Source organism: Microchirus variegatus (assembly GCF_963457635.1).
Source record: "Microchirus variegatus genome assembly, chromosome: 7".
NCBI classification, from domain to species: Eukaryota; Metazoa; Chordata; class Actinopteri; order Pleuronectiformes; family Soleidae; genus Microchirus; species Microchirus variegatus.
In genome coordinates, this window is record NC_139808.1 from 1557216 (window position 1) to 1575944 (window position 18729).

At 42.4% G+C, this 18729-nt stretch overlaps 1 protein-coding gene across 1 annotated transcript in view; it reads right to left on the reverse strand.

Moving 5' to 3' along the window:
* Nucleotides 1-14256, reverse strand: part of kcnb1 (potassium voltage-gated channel, Shab-related subfamily, member 1) — a gene marked incomplete at its 3' end in the record, with an annotated part of 29677 nt that extends 15421 nt beyond the window's left edge. Inside the window, exon 1 of the mRNA XM_083892752.1 lies at nt 13678-14256. Within this exon, the coding sequence (XP_083748878.1) occupies nt 13678-14253 (576 nt within the window). The 5' untranslated portion in view covers nt 14254-14256. The remainder of the gene's footprint in view (nt 1-13677) is intronic.
* Between the last annotated feature and the right edge of the window lie 4473 nt (nt 14257-18729).

The window sequence follows — 18729 nt, forward strand, 5'->3', positions numbered from 1 at the left end:
GATGAAGAACAGAGGCTGGAGACTCAAAGATGCCTGAAGCCTCAGAAGACAAGCAGCTATTTTTGGACTGATTTCTATCTTTTTCTGTTGGCTCACACGAACGAGCATCACAAACAAAAATGCTCTGGTCAGGAGAAAACGTTTGATTTGAATATAGTTAAATATTTGTGGTTAATAATAACGGCGGCAACAACGGCTCCATAACGTACGCTTCTTTTTCCTGAGGAATATTTGTTTTGCAAATTCAGTCACATGCTTTCAGAGAAACGGTTGAAAGAGCCACATTGTGTTGACTTAATTAATAATTTATCATTTTTAGTGACTCATTTAGTGAACTATTGTGAGGGAGAGAGAGCTGCGTCACACACACGAGAGTAAAATTTGAACTTTTTCTCCCCCCTTTATTAAATGTTAACTGGATTAAAACCTCCCGTCGTCGGTTTCAGAGTGAAGTTTGCGACGACGCCTGCAGCTCACTGCGACTTCTGGAAAGTGAAGGAAGCCACGAGAGAGTTCATTTACACGAGCGCAGAACATTGACCTGAGATGTTGTGATGAAACGTGAGCGCGTTCGCCGCCTGGTGAGGAAAGAACTTTTCCTGTTACCCTCTTAGAAATAAGGGTTCCAAAAGGGGTTCTTCTACAAGGGCTGAGGTTCTACCTGGAACCATTTGCTTCTGAAAAACCCTTTTCCCGAAGAAAGGGTTTTTCAAGGGTTCTTGGTAACACTAATGGTTCCAGTAAGAACCATTTTGAACCAGAGAACCCTTTTAAAACCCTTTTCCTTAATAAAGGGTTTTAAAAGGGTTCTTGGTGGAACCCTCCAAAAGGGTTCCATGGGGAGCCCAAAATGGTTCTCCTATGAGGACAAGCCGAAGAACCTTATATGGTTCTACTTAGCACTTTTATTTCTAAGAGTGTAATGGCCATGTTTGTTTGGTACAGTTGCAAGGACAAACATGTGAACTACGGTGGCCCTGAGGTGCAACACACAAACGCAAATCACAAAACACAACACAAATCAAAAACACAAACGCAAATCAAAAAACACAAAAACATTAACTCAAAACAGAAACACAAAAGCAGAAAACATTAATGTTTTTATGTTTTCTGCATTTGTGTTTGCGTTGTGAGTTAATGTTTTCGTGTTTTATGCTTTTGTGTTTCCGTTTTGAGTTAATGTTTTTGTGTTTTTGATTTGCATTTGTGTTTTTTGATTTGCGTTTGTGTTTTTTGATTTGCGATTGTGTTTTTGATTTGCGTTTGTGTTTTTTGATTTGCGTTTGTGTTTATGATTTGTGTTGTGTTTTGTGATTTGCGTTTGTGTTTTTGATTTGTGTTGTGTTTTGTGATTTGCGTTTGTGTTTTTGATTTGTGTTGTGTTTTGTGATTTGCGTTTGTGTTTTTGATTTGTGTTGTGTTTTGTGATTTGCGTTTGTGTTTTGCACCTCAGGGCCACCGTAGTGAACCCTTCAGAATGAACCGGGATTTCTGCATAAATTGGTCATATAATGATGATCTGATCGTCATCTAAGTCACAGTAGACAAACACTTCTTCATCTTCTTGAACTAATACATCACAAACTAGGGTGGAAAAAGTCTGTGAACCTCTGGGCTCACGACTTATTAACTAATCGGAGTCGATTGCGTCCTTTTTCTTGTGAGGCTGTAGTGATGTAGAAAGAAGTCAGTGACGTAAAGTACGGGCAGTCATTTCACAGATGTTAATAGCACAGATGTTTAGTACACTGCTGCAAATCTGCTGAGAGAGACGGAGGCTTTTGTTCGTTCATTTCGGAGTCGAAGCCGTTTCGCGAGCACCGCGCCAAAAAAAAACACTAAGACGTAAGACATCACTAAGACATCAGTGTCCTGGTGAAGGGGAGAAGCCTGAGGAGCAAAGAACAGACACTGATCAAGAGACTGACTGAGATCTGTAGATCTGGAGACTGTAAACTAATTACTGTGAGACAGGGAAGCTGAATCTGAGCCAGAGAACAAGAAAATGAAGAGGAGGATTTTTTTTTTATTATTATTTTTATTTTTAGTCCATTTTTCAGTGCATCATGTCACAGTAATTCTTTGATTAATAGACATGGATGGTTGTTTAATTCATTCGTTATCTACCGTTTTATCATTCACATGAGGGTTGCAGGAGGGGTGGAGCTAATCCCAGCTCACACAGGGTGGACAGAGCAGATTATACACAGTTCCTCGGTCAGTTGTTATGGTCAGATTTTTATTTTTTTATTTTTTTATCCTAGCTGCAACAAAAAAGTTGTTCGAACCTCGAAATGATGATCGTTGGAAAAGTCTCGTTTTGCCCGCAAAACAAAAACGATTGAGTTTTAATGATAAGCGATAGCGAAGAAAACCAGAAAATATTAATATTTAAGAAGCAGAAGAATCTGAGAACTGGTAATTGATTAATAATTGATTGATCAATGAATTGCAAATTTGTCCATGATTTACAGCCTTACATGTAACACCTACGCTCTTAGAAATAAAAGTGCTAAGTAGAACCATATAATCGGCTTGTCCTCATAGGAGAACCATTTTTTGGTTCCAGGTAGAACCTTTTTAAGAACCCTTTTAAAACCCTTTATTCAGGAAAGGGGTTTTAAAGGGTTCTCTGGATCAAAATGGTTCTTACTGGAACCATTAGTGTTACCAAGAACCCTTGAAAAACCCTTTCTTCTGGAAAGGGTTTTTCAGAAGCAAATGGTTCCAGGTAGAACAGGTAGAAGAAAGAGTGTAACACAGACTTTCAGAAAGATGTTTGCTAAATGACTTAAAACTTCATTGTATGCTTGCTATTTGAAATATACAAACACATAAATCATAAAGTCTTTGTGAATCTCTGCTGGAAAAACACTGACGCTGCTTTCGCGAGTTTGAGGAATAATGTTTTTTGGGCATAAATCAGATATGATATAATGTCCAAAGTGGTAAAACTTAAAGTGTTTGAGGGCTTTATTTTTGGAAAGTTAGTGAGGCAGCAATAGTTTTCTCTTTTGTCTCAGTCTCAGTAGAACAATGTTGTGTTGTAAGACTGGAGAATATTCTAATGAGGCTGGAGCTGCACAAATGTAATACTTCCTTTTAATCAGGTGTCTCAAACTCAAATGATCTTGTGGAGCCACTGAGCATCGACTCTGCCTCAGTCAAGTGAACAAAAAACGAACTATCAACTATTACACCACATAATTCCATCAGGATATTGCAATGACAGATATTTCACAGAATTTCAAATTAAAAGCACCTGTGTTGACACGGCACGATATATAGTTTACAATAAAAATGTTTTTTTGATACGAAATCTGTTACTAAAAAAAGAGAAAATAATCAAGTGATGAGTTTGAGACCTTTGGTTTAAATGAATGAAGGATGCTAAAGTCTATAAAAAGTAAAACAGTAAAACAGTGACATAATATATTAGTAGAATGGTTAAAAGAAAGGCCATTAATGACTAAACGCTGCTTTGTGGAGTGGTGGTTTACTGTATTATATGCAGAGAGCGAGCGTATCCGTTCTATTCTATTGAAAATGATCAATGTATTAATGAAAACAGTCACCGTTCGCAGCCTTAATGTTGTCCCAGAGTGCAATGACAGTGAGTGAGTCTTTGTGTATTACAGTATCAGAATAGAAGCCGTGACATTAGATCATTTGCAAGTTAAAAACGTTATCTTTGCCATGCATGTTTCGAGCCCATTCAACTGAATTTCGACTGAAACACAGTCTACTGTAGACATTTGACACATATAGACCATGACATTTCACATCTGAAGCACACAGTCATTTATCACACACATAATATGTGATTAGATTCAAAGGTGAGTTCCTTGACCCCGAGGCAGTTATGTGTGTTTATTATATGCAGCAGAGCGACCATGTGACAATCACTGTAAATACAGAACACACTTCTGTTTATAGCACAGACAATCAACATGTATGTGTGTGTACAGAGAACAGCATGGAACAAGCTGACAGAGCTTTTCTTCATTAAGAGGGATTTCACTTCACTTAGCAAGACGTGAGGAAAGTGCGTGTGTTGGGGTTGGGGTTAGGATTGGGGTTAGGGTTGGGTTTGAGGTCAGGGTTGGGGTTGGGGTTGGGGTTACCATTGGGGTTGAGGTCAGGGTTGAGGTTGGGGTTAGGGTCGGGGTTGGGGTTGAGGTTGGGTTTGAGGTTAGGGTTGGGGTTGGGGTCGGGTTTGAGGTTAGGGTTGAGGTCAGGGTTGGGGTTGAGGTTGGGGTTTGGGTTGAGGTCAGGGTTGAGGTTGGGTTTGAGGTCAGGGTTTGGGTTGAGGTTGGGGTTTGAGTTGAGGTTGGGTTTGAGGTCAGGGTTGGGTTTGAGGTTGGGGTTTGGGTTGAGGTTTGGGTTGAGGTCAGGGTTGAGGTCAGGGTTATGATTTTGGTTCGGCTCTCTGAATAAATGGAAGTCACTGTACAAATCTGTGGGTTAGGGTTTGGGTTGGGGTTAGGGTCGGGGTTGGGGTTGAGGTTGGGTTTGAGGTTAGGGTTGGGGTTGGGGTTAGGGTCGGGGTTGGGGTTGGGGTCGGGTTTGAGGTTAGGGTTGAGGTCAGGGTTGGGTTTGAGGTCAAGGTTGGGGTTGAGGTTGGGGTTTAGGTCAGGGTTGAGGTTGGGTTTGAGGTCAGGGTAGGGGTTGAGGTTGGGGTTTGAGTTGAGGTTGGGTTTGAGGTCAGGGTTTGGGTTGGGGTTGGGGTTTGAGTTGAGGTTGGGTTTGAGGTCAGGGTTTGGGTTGAGGTTGGGGTTTGAGTTGAGGTTGGGTTTGAGGTTGGGGTTTGGGTTGAGGTTTGGGTTGAGGTCAGGGTTGAGGTTTAGGTTGGGGTTGAGGTCAGGGTTATGGTTTTGGTTCGGCTCTCTGAATAAATGGAAGTCAGTGTACAAATCCTGTATTTGCATGCGCACATGCGTGTGCCTATTTCCACATTAACTTCGCCATAAGAATCCATTATAAACTGTGAGGATGTTGCACCATGCAAATGCTGACGTGTGTGTTTGTGTTTGTGTGTAAACTCATCAAATAAAAATGCCATTTTAATTTGCCCCCTCCAGTGCCCACAAATCTACTCTTTCAGCAATAATTGAACACATATATACTGTATGGAGTACCAGAACGAGGAGTAGGACTTTATTTCAACTTAACCTTTAGAGGTCGCAGAAGCGTTTTTTTTTTTACTCTGACTTCAGGGCGAGTTAGAGGAGACATAAGCACTCGGAGGCTCTGCTGTCGAAGAGTGTGACGGCCAGAGAGAGAGAGAGAGCGACCGACATGAAAGCCGTTGCTGAGGCTCTCGGCGGCTGAGTGCAGTGCACATGATCCCCGGGTTTATATCTGTGCCGTGACACAAACCCAGACATAATGGATCAACAACCTGGGGAACCCTGATATGATATGTCCCCTTAATCCCCCATCAAGTACAAATGTGTGACTTTTAGTGTGAGTCTGGTCACATTGTCGCTGTCTGCCTGTGAGTTACTACACAACCTCACTGTGTTACTGCCACTGGTTTTAAGCCCGTGTCACGTCATGATGAGGGAGAATGTGACCTATTCCACCAGAGACAACATCTATGTCAGAGTAAAACGGTGAGACCGTGTCGCTGCTTTGTCTGCACTGATGAAAAAGACAACTCCCACGAAACATGCGGCAAAACTGAGTCACGTTAGAAATATTTACGGATTTGTGCTGCAGGTGCAATTTGCCATGGGATTAATACACAACTCCTTATATGGACATCCTGGGGGTGTCAAAAAAATGCCTATTTTTTTCTGTCTTCTTACGTGTTGTTGAGTCAAAATTATGATTCATTTTACATATCGCATTTAGCAGTGATTTAAAGTAGCAATCATTTTTGCAGAAGTGACAAAATAGACTAAATAAATTATGATGTATTTCCAAATTTCACAAATTCAGTCTGATTATGAAACATTTTGAGTACTTTTTTGCCTACACTAACCATGAAAAAAAGGATATAAGACACTCTATGTTGCACATTCTTATAGCCTCTGTAGATACTGTATGTTATAGTAATGGTAAAAGAAACCAAAATGCTCTGTGTTTATTGGCCGAAACTGAATATACTTACCCCTAAGAAGGTTTGTATAAGTGTATAGTAGTTAGATTTCCACAGTTTTATAGAGCAAACGTGTACTTTAGGCAAAGGCCTTGCAGGCTGCCATCCAGAGTTTCACATTTTGCGGAAGCTCACGATGCAAATGAAGAAGAATTAGACCGTGTCTGGAAAACAAAGGCTACTGTCTGTCATTCTCTGACGTGCGTGCGAGTTACTTCCTCCATTTATTACAATCCGCAGCGTGACCAGTAGATGTCACTAATTCTTACACACGGGTGACCTTGACAGTGTCTGTCTTCATACTGTGGCATTTCGGGGTACGAGTTGTGCCAAAATTTCTTTAAAAAAATGCTTTATTGCTGGCTCCTCATTAAATGTGAAGGCCAGATAAGACGAGGAGGTCAAGTCTTCTCTAAGCGCCGCACTGAGGTTCAAGGAAAGGACAGCGACATCCTTGAAAGTAGGACACCTGTCAGAGAGGGTCTTTCAGGACTGCAGAGCGGAGACGGGGCTCGGCGTCCGACTCAGACACAATGTCGTCGTCATCTTGTTTTTTTTTGTACGACTTTCCCCACAGATCATTAGCCCCTTTGACTGGCTGTGACTTTCCAACTGTCAGACGCGGTGATAAATTCTCGTCTTGGTTTGCGCCCCGCAGACTGATTTATGAGCAGGAATTCAGCCAAACCACATTTATATGTCATCTTAAGTGTGACATGAGAGGAGAATAATTGGAATGTGTTGCCTGCTGTCTCATGCACAATGCCCGCTGATGGAAAAGGAAGTGGTAAATCAAAATCTTTGGACGCATGTAGGACGTGGGGGCGGGGTGGGGGGGGAATGACTTTCTCTGAAAACTATGTAGATACTGAATTATATTCGTCGCAGTAGAGGTTCTTGTTCTACCATAAATAAAACAATAAAAGGATATATTTTGACCAACACACTTGATATTCAGGCATATTTGGGTCACCGGTGTCGCATTAAAACGCCGTTTCTTGGCACCACGCGGCGCCGGTTAAGTGCGCCGCTTTGTGCGAGATCAGACAACCTAGTTTTATAGCGGCTCGGATTTGATTAGAGAGAAAAGACGGACACAATGCGGGCGGGTTTAGAGGAGGGGGGGAAAAAAAGAAAAGAAAGAAAAGAAAGGTAAACAGAGGGAAGCTTTCAATTGGCACCGAAGTCTGTGGGAATAATTAATGTGACATTTCCTTGACATTTTAGTCTCCGCTATAGTGGAGGAGCCTGTAGACGGAGGGAGGGAGGAACCAGTATCTATGTAAATGGTGACGACGCAGCGCGTTGCTCTTTACAAACATTAAAACACTGGGAGTGTGATTTCACACACACACACACACACACACACACACATTCTTGTACTTGCTGCATACTGAGGACTGGGTTGCTGACAAAGTGAGGACCAGCATTTCCACTTTATAAATCAACACAATTACAAATATCTACTTCATGAATGACATCTACAAAGAAATACTGGTTGCAGTACCATTTTTTCTTTTTCATTTTTGGTCCAAAATTTTACAAAAACGTCATACAAATTTGAAAAAAAAATTGACGCAAAATTTTTGGTCCAAAGTTTGAAAAAGAAAGTTGACGAAAAAAATTGGACCCAAAGTTGGACAAAAACGTCATACTATACTGTCATCCAGAATTTGAAAACAAAAATTGACCCAACATTTTTGGTCCAAAATTTGACAAAAACGTCATACTATAATATGTCGTCCAAAATTTTAAAACAAATTTGAAAAAAAAAATTTGGTCCGAAATTTGAAAAAAAAAATTTGGTCCAAAACTTGAAAAAAAAAATTTGGTCCAAAACTTGAAAAAAAAAATTTGGTCCAAAATTTGAAAAAAAAAATGTGGTCCAAAATTTGAAAAAAAAAAATTGACCCAACATTTTTAGTCCAAAATTTGACAAAAACGTCATACTATATAATATGTCGTCCAAAATTTTAAAACAAATTTAAAAAAAAAAATTTGGTCCAAAATTTGACAAAAAAGTCATACTATACTATGTCGTCCAAAATTAGATTTTTTTTTTTTCTTGACAAATTGAGTATAGCATGTTATAGCAACCTAAGGAAGTGATTTCAATGAAAACAAAGTGAGGACCAGCCAAAATGTCCTCACTCCGTAAAAATTACCTCATTTTGTTGGTTAAAAACCCTCACTGGTCCTCAGTATGCCGCAAGTACAAGAACACACACACACACACACACACTAGAGAGCAGCCTACTTCAGTACCCACTCGTTCCGTGATAATAAAAGTGTATTTTTGTTGCTTGGAAACCGGTTTGTTTTGTGCTCGTCTCTGCCGTTCACCATCTGTTTATGGGGCTGTTACACATACTGTACATTTACATCTCTGTGCCAGGATAGGGCAGTACACACACACACACACACACACACACACACACACACACACACCTGGGACATTCAGCGGTCAACGACGGGCCACTCTTTTCTTTCTTTCTTTTTTTTTTTTTTTTAAAGTAGTGTTTGGTCTGTGGTGTCATATTTCCCTTTGAATTGGATTAGGTACTGATTAACTCCACCGTCTCACTGTGTTGTGGTTGCTCTTACTTCCATTCTTTGCTGCAGGCTTGTGACAGACACACACAAAAAGAATCAAGTTGATGGCTGCTTTTTTTTAATGGAAAGCACTGCACCCACTCATCAAAGTGACTATTGAGGGCTTTACATTTTCAGGCAATGATTCGACACAAACGCTGTGTCCCAGTGTGTGTGTTGGGAGTAACGCGTAACGTAAGGCATTACTTAAAAAAAAATAAAGGTAATATTTTACTCGGCACACAACTCAGTAAATTAAGTGACGTGTTGTTTTTATACAAATTGGCCAACACTGCAAGATTAGCAGTTAGCAGAGTAGCAAACGTTTACTTCCTGTTAGCGCTAGAGAACTATCTATACATTCGTAAGACGGACATACGCTCATTATTTTCAGTTTGTCAGAGACAAGGATACGAAGAACATAGTTAAGTGCACTTTGTGTGCAAAACATCTAGCGCGGTGCCACGCTAACATTAAGCTAGTAACCAAAGATCTACCTACCTCGCGAAACAGCACAAGTAATTTAACGAAATATCTAGCACGGTGCCGTGCTAACATTAAGCTAGTAACTAAAGATCTGTCTACCTCGCGAAATAGCACAAGTAATTTATGGAAACATCTAGTGCGGGGCCACGCTAACGTTAAGCTAGTAACCAAAGATCTGTCTACCTCGCGAAATAGCACAAGCAATTTAATGTAACATCCAGCGCAATGCCGCGCTTACATTAAGCTAGTAACCAAAGATCTGTTTACCTCGCGAAATAACGCAAGTAGTTTAATGTAACATCCAGCACGATGCCGCGCTAACATTAAGCTAGTAACCAAAGATCTGTCTACCTTGCGAATAGCACAAGTAATTTAACAAAACATCGGGCGTGGTGCCGCGCTAACATTAAGCTAGTATCCAAAGATCTGTCTACCGCGCGAATAGCACAAGTCATTTATGGAAACATCTAGTGCGGTGTTGCGCTAACGTTAAGCAAGTAACCAAAGATATGTCTACCTCGCAAAATAGCACAAGTAATTTAGCGAAACATCTAGCGCAGTGCCACACAAACTTTAAGCTACTAACCAAAAGAAAGCAAACTGAGTATGAGAGGGGGGAAAAAAACTAATCAGCAAAAACTAACAATCTCCCGTCCTGCGATGCTTGCTGTTGTCGAAGATAATGCTGCTACTTTCAACAGTGGATTCTCCATCTTTTTAGAAAAATTGTGAGCAAGATCCCCGCCCAGGCTAGCAACGATATCTTTCCTTGATAGCCTATCATTGCCTCAACAGGTTAGCGCTACTGGGCTATTGACTATAATAAAAATAGCCACCAAAACAGTGACATAACATTTATCTGTATCAGGTCAGGGAAATGACAATAACTTGCCCAACACTGTTGACGACGTGGTAGTGGACGTGTGCGTATGTGTGTTCAAAGTGTCAAACCTGATCTTCGCAGAAGTGTATTTGACAAGCCGCAGACACCAGGATGCAATAATGGACGCTGCAACTCTGAGTGGTCATCTCCTTTTTGTAGGCTACAGCACTTTCTTAGCTCTAACGCAATAAACATTGATTTTACATCTATTTGATTCCTATGAAGAAGATATTTCACTGACAGACTTGCACAGCACTCATCTCGGCCTCTTTGTGGGTTAGCGCTGACATTTTTTCCCCCCTCAGATCTTCTCCCCATCAGCATCAGCATCAGCATCAGCCGGGCGCTAAAAAAACGGCTAAATTTCATTTCCATTTTGAATTGCGTGATCGCTGCGAGCCAAAACAAGGCACGGCGCGTCTTATGAAAAGGATAGTGGGGTTTGAAACAGACAGCCACCTCTTTGATCCCCTCCAGTCCAACCAAGAACGCTGTGATCAAAGGCAGCTCGTGTTGAACACACACCAACAGCCGTTGGTTTCCCAGGGTTTCAGTTGCAGGTGTGGCTCCCTGAAAAAAACCCCGCTATGGGCAAATTCTGTCTTTGTGCGGCAACTAAAGCTGGGAACAGCTGATAGAAGTCAGCAAATATGGCCTTCACAATACAGCCAAGACTCACCGTCTGGTCTCAAAAGCACATGGATGTCGCATGTCGCGTTACAGGCTTATCCAATGACACTGTGCATAATAACTCACTGAGCACTTAAGTCATTTAGTATAACAATTTGGTGCTAATAACTGACTTAACTCTTTAACACCTAACCCCGTGCATTGCTCAAGGGCTCAATAGCACCCCCTAAGGGGAAAACAGAGGTGAAAAACAGAGTTATTCCCACCGTATTTCCTGAAATTCCTACCAAATTCCCACTAAATTTCCCGAAAATTCCCACCGTATTTCCCGAAACTTGGTGGGAAGATGTTAAAGACCAAGACGAACAAAAAAGTCGACCGTAACCATGGCCTCAACTCAACAGGAAGTCGGCCATTTTGAATTTTGCTGTCCAATTTTGCCGGTTGACACCCTACGTAAATGAGCCAACTCGTCCAATTGGTACTAGACACATCAAAGGTATAAAGTTGTCAAAAAGTTTTGCGGATTCAAAAGGGGCGTGGCCACGGCGACCATTGACGTTTTTTGACCAATCACCAGGAAAAAGGAAGTGCCCTATAACTTACACACAATGACTGATCGCCTCCAAACTTCATACAGTACGTGACTCAACAAACCAAACCCAAACATGTCTATAGACACAAATTTGACCCAACAGGAAGTCGGACGTTTTACGTTTAGCTGCCATTTCGTCACAAAACAGGAAGTGCCCTATAACTCCAAACATCATACGTGACACAACAGATTCGACCAGTCCTGGTTCTTCTTCTTGTATGACGGCAGATAACAGCACACACATCCTCTCATTGATACTTTTATTGTTATGACCCTTGTAATAAATGAAAAATATTATATGGTTTGTGAAGCTTTAGTTACGCTATTATGCTAAATCAGCAGCAATCACAATAATAGTGCTAATAGTTTTAACCTTGTGCCTCGGGTTGCCAACCGTTCCGCAAAAGAAGGATTTGTTCCGTATTTGAAAAGATAAAAGACACGGAGCAACACGCACTTTGTTCCTGATTATCGAGTCGGTGCAAGACCATGACAGAAAGATTATGCGTGATTTGGTATGTGGGGAAATAAAAATCCTCCTGCTGCTGCTGTCAGGCTCTCTCCGTCCGTCAGTCATTCATTCATTACTATACGGCAGAAAACGGGCACTTTTAATTGGACGTCTGATTCACGCCTGAGTCCTGCGTATCATAGCAACAGAAAGGTGGCGAGATGTAAAGGCACAGCGGTGACAGGGAGGATATAATTTGCAAAAATCTCATATTTGGTTGATAGAAATTTACATACATAAGACAATATTGTAAAACAGTGAAACTGCATGTTTTACTCAACTGTGACAGTGACAGTGTGTAGTTTGAGCCGATGTTAAGTGTAAACTTGTGTCAACAGTATAGCTGAATAGAGTATTTATTCATTTTAAACATTTTCTTTACAGTAAAGCCCAATTTATACTCTCGCGTAAAGTGCTCTACGTAGGTTACGCAGAGTCCTCTGCGTCGACGCAGAGCCTGTCGCAGAGCCTCTACGTCGTCTCCGACTGCACAAAATATTTTTAAGTGTCCGTCACTCCGTCAAGGGACAATGGAGACGGCAAGGGCTGCGATTGGTCCTCAGGACAGGCCGAGCTAACGCTGCTCTGTGCCGGCTCACAGTGAGCACCGAGCGTCCACAGAGGCGGAGCTGATCACCGCCGACAACATCGCTGCCAAACTATAAATACGTCATATCTTAACACACACAGCACATGTTTAGACTCTAAATGGCCAATTTCTCACCACACAGAAAAGTGAGAAACGGCCACTGTTTCAATGTTATTCAGCTGCAACAACAACAACAGTCTTTCTCTCTCGGACACCATTGCTCACTGTAGCCAAAAGCAAAACAACCTTGCGTAGCGACCCCTACTGATCGGGCGGGAAATTGCAGTGCGTATCCGTCACCACGACGGAAAAGTATCAATGAATCTTTGTTTGTATAGCCCACAGTCTACAAAACATAGTTTGTCTCACGGGACTTCACAGGGTTGGTAACATCCTCTGTCCTTAGACCTTCGACCAGGGTGAGGAAAAACTACCAGGGAAAAAACCCTTGTAACAGGGAAAAGGGTAGAAACCTTAGGGAGAAGTATGAAGGCTCGAGGGGTCTCCGTGGTTACGCAGTCGGATAGCGCATTACGCAGTCGGAGAAGTGTAATGTACCCTTACGTCAGCAACCCTACTTTTGCCTCCATGGACGTTGAATCCAAATTTTATGGCACTGCATCCAATAAGCGATGAGTGATTTAAGCCTAGACCAGGGGTGGCCAAACTTTGTTTTAACAAGGGCTAGATTTGATTATGTAAAGATTTGCTGAGGGACCAATGGCCTCTTAGACCTTATTTCATTTTCATTGTCACAATTTTAAATTTTGAAATGGCAATGTAACCAAATCTAAGCCACGCAGGAGCGAAATTAAAAAGGAAAATATGCCTTTCTCAAATAACATAATAACTAAATAGACGTTATAAAACCAGAGCTGTGGGCTGTACAAAATCTGACTGAGAGTTTCCTGGCCTAGACCATGTGAGAGAAAAGTCTAATCTTCAGCCATAACTTAGGATAAGACACAAACCAGGGGCCTTTCAAGGTTCCCTCACTTAGATACCAAGGCGTCAGCCATCTGGACCAAATACACCATCTCAAGATCCTTGGATCTGAGCTGTCTACAGGTCTTCTCACCTGATAATCAAAAAATCTCCAACAAAACAGACCCACGCTGTCCTCCATAACAACAACAAACCACTGAAAAGAAGTGTTTACATGTCACTGTGTGCAGGCCTCTGTCATCGCACTAGAGTGAGGATTTCCTCAGCCTCTCACACATTCATCATCATCATCATCATCATCATCATCATCTGTCTCACACACATAACCTCCAGTGTTAATTACCTTTGCCGCGACCGACGAGCTGGGCTTTTCCAAGAGGTCCCAAAGTTTCTTCCGCTTCTCGGCGCAGCACGTGTTGTCGAATTCTTCTCCCTCCCTGTCTTTCATGTTGTCCGCCTCCCTCTTCAGCTCCTCGTTCATCTGCTCCTTTTTCTGGTGGTACCTCGCTTGGCAGCAGGACTCCAGGTAGATCTCGTCGATCCCCCAGTAGTCCAGCTCTTGGCTGAACGACAGCGCGCACATCTCCTCCATCATGTGCAGCTTGCCCGTGCGGTAGAAGTTCAGGATGGACGTGAACGCGCCCGGGTGCCGGTCGAAAAAGTACTCGTTCTCCTCGAGGTTGTAGTCGTCGCACACCTCCATCATCGTCTCGTGGTTGTTGCAGTCTCTCAACTTCCCCAGACGCGTCCTCGGGAGCCTGTCCAACGTCCGCCACAGGACCTCGTGCGGGAGGCCCCCGACGTTGAGCCTGACTCTGCGGAAACATGTCTTGCTTCGGATGATGTCCGCGGGCTCAGGTGGCAGCGATGATGTTGAGCGGGAGCCAGCTTTGTTTAATTCTGCCAAAGATTTCTCCATGATGACTTTATGATGGTGGCAGCAGGCGGGCAGGCGTCCAAGGCTACGGACTACAGTTGCTCCTGTTTTCTTTCATCACTGAAATAAGAAAAAAATAAATGGCATAATTAGTGTTCCAGGACCAGGCCCAAATCTCAGCGTCCGATACAATGGCGATGAGAGCCTGAGCTAATGTGTTCAGAATACTGCAGCGTGTGATGTGGGCCAAGGGCAAGAGCCTTAAAACACATCTAATGTGTAGAAAGTAGAAGGAAAGTGAACCGGAATCACTCAGTGTCTGCACGCTGTGTTCTCACAGCTCATGTTCACACACAAAGATGGAAATCTGCTTTATTTTGAGGGGTCACAAGCTAAAAAAAAAAAGACAGATAAACTCTGGTCATGATCTGGTTTAGATTGGACAGACTGGAGATTAGATCAGATGATATAATTTCAGGATATTGCTGGTGTTGTCATGCTTTACCAGATCATTCGTCTACTCTTGAATGTCACATTATTATAAGAAAACAAAGGGAACACAACTAAGTCTGACTTCAGTGAAGAGAAATGTTATAGAATACAATTCCTTTATAGAATACAAACTTTTAAACACAAACAAATGTCCATTCAACTCAAACCTTTGTCAAATGAGTTATCATCGTATCCACATAACTCGGTGATTTGTTTTTGTGTCTGTGGAGACGCAGTGATGCGTTATTGTGCGTACGTAAGTGAGACGGCAGCAAGACTTTAGGTTAAGAAATGAACCCCTGTTCCCTGAAACATCAACAGCGGAGTTACCAAAAGACCGTTGAAAGAGAACAGTACGAATTTGTCGTCCTTTCAGAAAGCTCTGCGGGCAAAAACAAAAATACTGTAAATCCTACAATGGGTTTTATCCTCATCGGTCATTGTCCTTCTGTAGAATATGAATAATAATCTTCATTTTTTATCATTTCCATGGGCTCCAAGAAATGGACTTGTGGTCCACAGCTGAAAACCATCAGATGATTTATCCATTAGACATTTGAAAGGAAGTCTATTGTTGAGTTATTGACCATTTCTTAGGCAACAAAACAACATCTATCTATCTATCTATCTATCTATCTATCTATCTATCTATCTATCTATCTATCTATCTATCTATCTATCTATCTATCTATCTATCTATCTATCTATCTATCTATCTATCTATCTATCTATCCATCCATCTATCTATCTGCCTTTATTTGATGTCCATTGTGTCGTGTGTTTTTGTTGTATAGTGCAGGGTTGTTCTGCAGGATCACCGTCAATTCTGTTGTATACTTACGCAGCACAAGGACAATAAAGGCTATTCTATTATACTATATTCTACTCTACTCCAATTAGCTGAACCACAGCAGCTTAGCATGGGCATCAAATACGAACTAAACAAATACAGGGCCTTAAAGTAAACCTACAGTTTGAGTATACAAGGCCTGAACATAGAAGACCCATACTGCAGTTAATACTGTATTGTATTGACCGATTGATGTAGATAATACGTGCATTTTTTTGGGGGGAGCCCTGGAGCTTTTGGGGGGCCCCCATGGCACCTGAATCAGGCTTGGTGGCAGATTATGTGTAATTATTGAATAATAATAATAATAATAATAGTAAAAGTGCCGTGATATGTATCTTTGTTTATTTGTTGGTGCCCCCTACCCCCCTCGCCCCCCCCCATGCCTTGTGCTTGATTCATTTTCACGCCGCCCGTGCTCGTGTCAGTGGGTGTGCACGCGGGACACCACCGTGATGACGACTGTGTGGAGCAGAGTGAGCGCTGTCCAGGCGAATGGTGCTGAAACACCAGGAAACGCTGATCACTCCCTGAATCATGGCGCGCGCTCCCTCAGGAGGGGGGTGTGGGAGGCTTGCGAGAAGAAAACACACGCACACACACGCACACACGCACACACACACACACACACACACACACACACACACACACACACACACACACACAGCCTACATTCTTCCTTCTTCTAACAAAGAGTCCAAAACATCTCGTGAACGATTTTGCGACCGCGAATGAGGCAAAAAAAAAAAAATTCTATGCGTTTTTTTGTGTGTGTGTGTGTGTGTTTGTTTGTTGATATCAGGGAGGCCAGTGACTCCCCAGGGTCTGCAGATGTGAGCACACACACACACAAAGTTTCTAACACTTAGCCAAAGTATTGTGTACAGACACAGACAGACAAACACGAGCAGATGATGGACGGTGTTATGTCAAATGTGGGCCGAGCACAAGCGAGCTGCGGAGAAGCAGTAAGAGAAAAATAAAAGACGTGTAAATGTGAGGCAGCTTCCACACCTGAAATGATTTAGCATTAAAGGAACCACGCAAAAAAAAAAACACAAATCTCCTCCTGTTTTTCCCTCTGCAGATTCACGAGAATGACAGAAAAAGCCATGGTGGTGTTTATTATCTCTAAAGCTCAATGTTGTGGATGCAAATCCTCCATCGTTAAGGAATCCTCACGCTGCTCTGAGGCTCCATGTTGGTGCAGTTTGAACGCACAGTGGACTCCCTTATATATATGTATATATATATATATATGTATACACACATGCTGCTGGTAATCGAACACAATGCACACACGACTCAAAGTCCAGACATGGAAACAAGTTGAACATGTAAATACCGTGGTGAGTTGTTGTCATCCTGCATCGAAGTCAAACCCGGCACGCACCGCTCCGTCAACTATCAATCAATCAATCCCGCACACACGAACCGAGAGTGGCATTTAAAAAAAAAAAAAAAAAAAAAAAAGGAGGCGCCGTTATTGGCTTACTATTGCCACGGTCTGAGCCAATCCATTTCCCCCTCTTCTGCCTCCGACATGGCAGACAAAATCTCCAGTGTGATCGAGCGCCTATAATCTCTCCGGTTTCGTTGCTCCTCGCATCGCCTCTTCCTATTTCCCCCTCTCTCTCTCTCTCTCTCTCCGGTGATCAACAAGTACACCGAGCTCCCGTTTGCAGAGACAACCTGTGATTCTTCATCTGGTCTCAGCTCAGGCTCAGGCTCAGGCTCAGGCTCAGGCTCCGCATCTCTGTGAAGCAGCATCCATGGCAGCTCTGCGCCCTCTCTCCTACAGCGGGTTAACTCCTTCAGCACCGCGCCTTCATGCGACGCTGCATCATCATCATCATCACCATCATCATCGGCAGCATAAGACTTCAACAAGACCACAACAAAGACAGCTTCGTCCAATAATGCATGTGTTAGTGCATCTCCTGCCCTGAGAGCTGTGATATCTCTAATGACACAGAAACATCAATTACACTGATTTATATGATGAGGAGGAAAAAAAGGAGGAACAACAAACAACACATGTGGAACTTTAAGTGACTCTTAATTGGGCAAGTGTTTTTGGGTTAGGATGTTTCAGATAAAGAGTCAGTGTGTAACATTTAGGATGCTTCATAGGCACAAGTCTAGTCTAAAATGGCTCTTTGTTCGCCTCTTAAAGGGACACTGTGTAGTATTTATGGGTTTATATGACCCAAAATCCACTTTTTTATACATATTATGTGCTCCTGCATTGTCTAGTCGCTGTTTAATAGTTTTTGTTTCATTTTCGTAGTGTTTCAAAAAGTCATGTAAAATAACATGGTCGCGGGCCGCGGTTGCATAGCCACTGTTAGCAGAGAGACGCCATGTTTCTACCGGAGCCTGTAAGGACAAACGCGAGAGAACAAAACAAGCGTCTCTTTACTTGTAGCAGGAAGTCCCGCCTCCACTCTCTCCGCTTCGTCTGCTACGGCCGCGGTAGCTCCGCCCTCTCCCTCGCCTCACGAACCTCATCTGCTGACACGGAGAAAGACGACGAGGACGACATTTGACCCTCTGAGGACACCGTAGCGCTCAGGGAAGGGAGGGGGTGAGCAGAGGAGCAGTTCTTTGTTGTAAATTTCAGCCTCTCCTCTAGATGGCACTATAAACTACTTACTTCACCTTTAAGTTAAATCCATGGCAGCTACACTCTTAGAAATAAGGGTTCCAAAAGTGTTCTCCTACAAAGGCTGAGGTTCTACCCAGAACCATTTCCTTCGGGAAAAACCCTTTCCCGGGTTTTTCAAGGGTTCTTGGTAACACTAATGGTTCCAGTAAGAACGATTTTGATCCAGAGAACCCTTTAAAATCCCTTTCCTGAATAAAGGGTTTTAAAAGGGTTCTTGTTGGAACCCTCCAAAAGGGTTTTATAACCCTCATTATCTCCTATGAGGACAAGCCGAAGAACCTTATATGGTTCGACTTAGCTGTTTTATTTAATCCAGGACTCCCTTGAAAAAGAGGTTTTTAATCTCAATGGGATTTTCCTTCTCAAAATAACCCCTTATTTGTATAGACACTGATATCATTCATGTTCATCTAATCCAAATTTCCTTTTTAAGTTTTTATACCTCTATTTACAAATGTTTACTAATTTACTCTACATTATTAATGCATTGGAGCATCAGAAGCTGTCA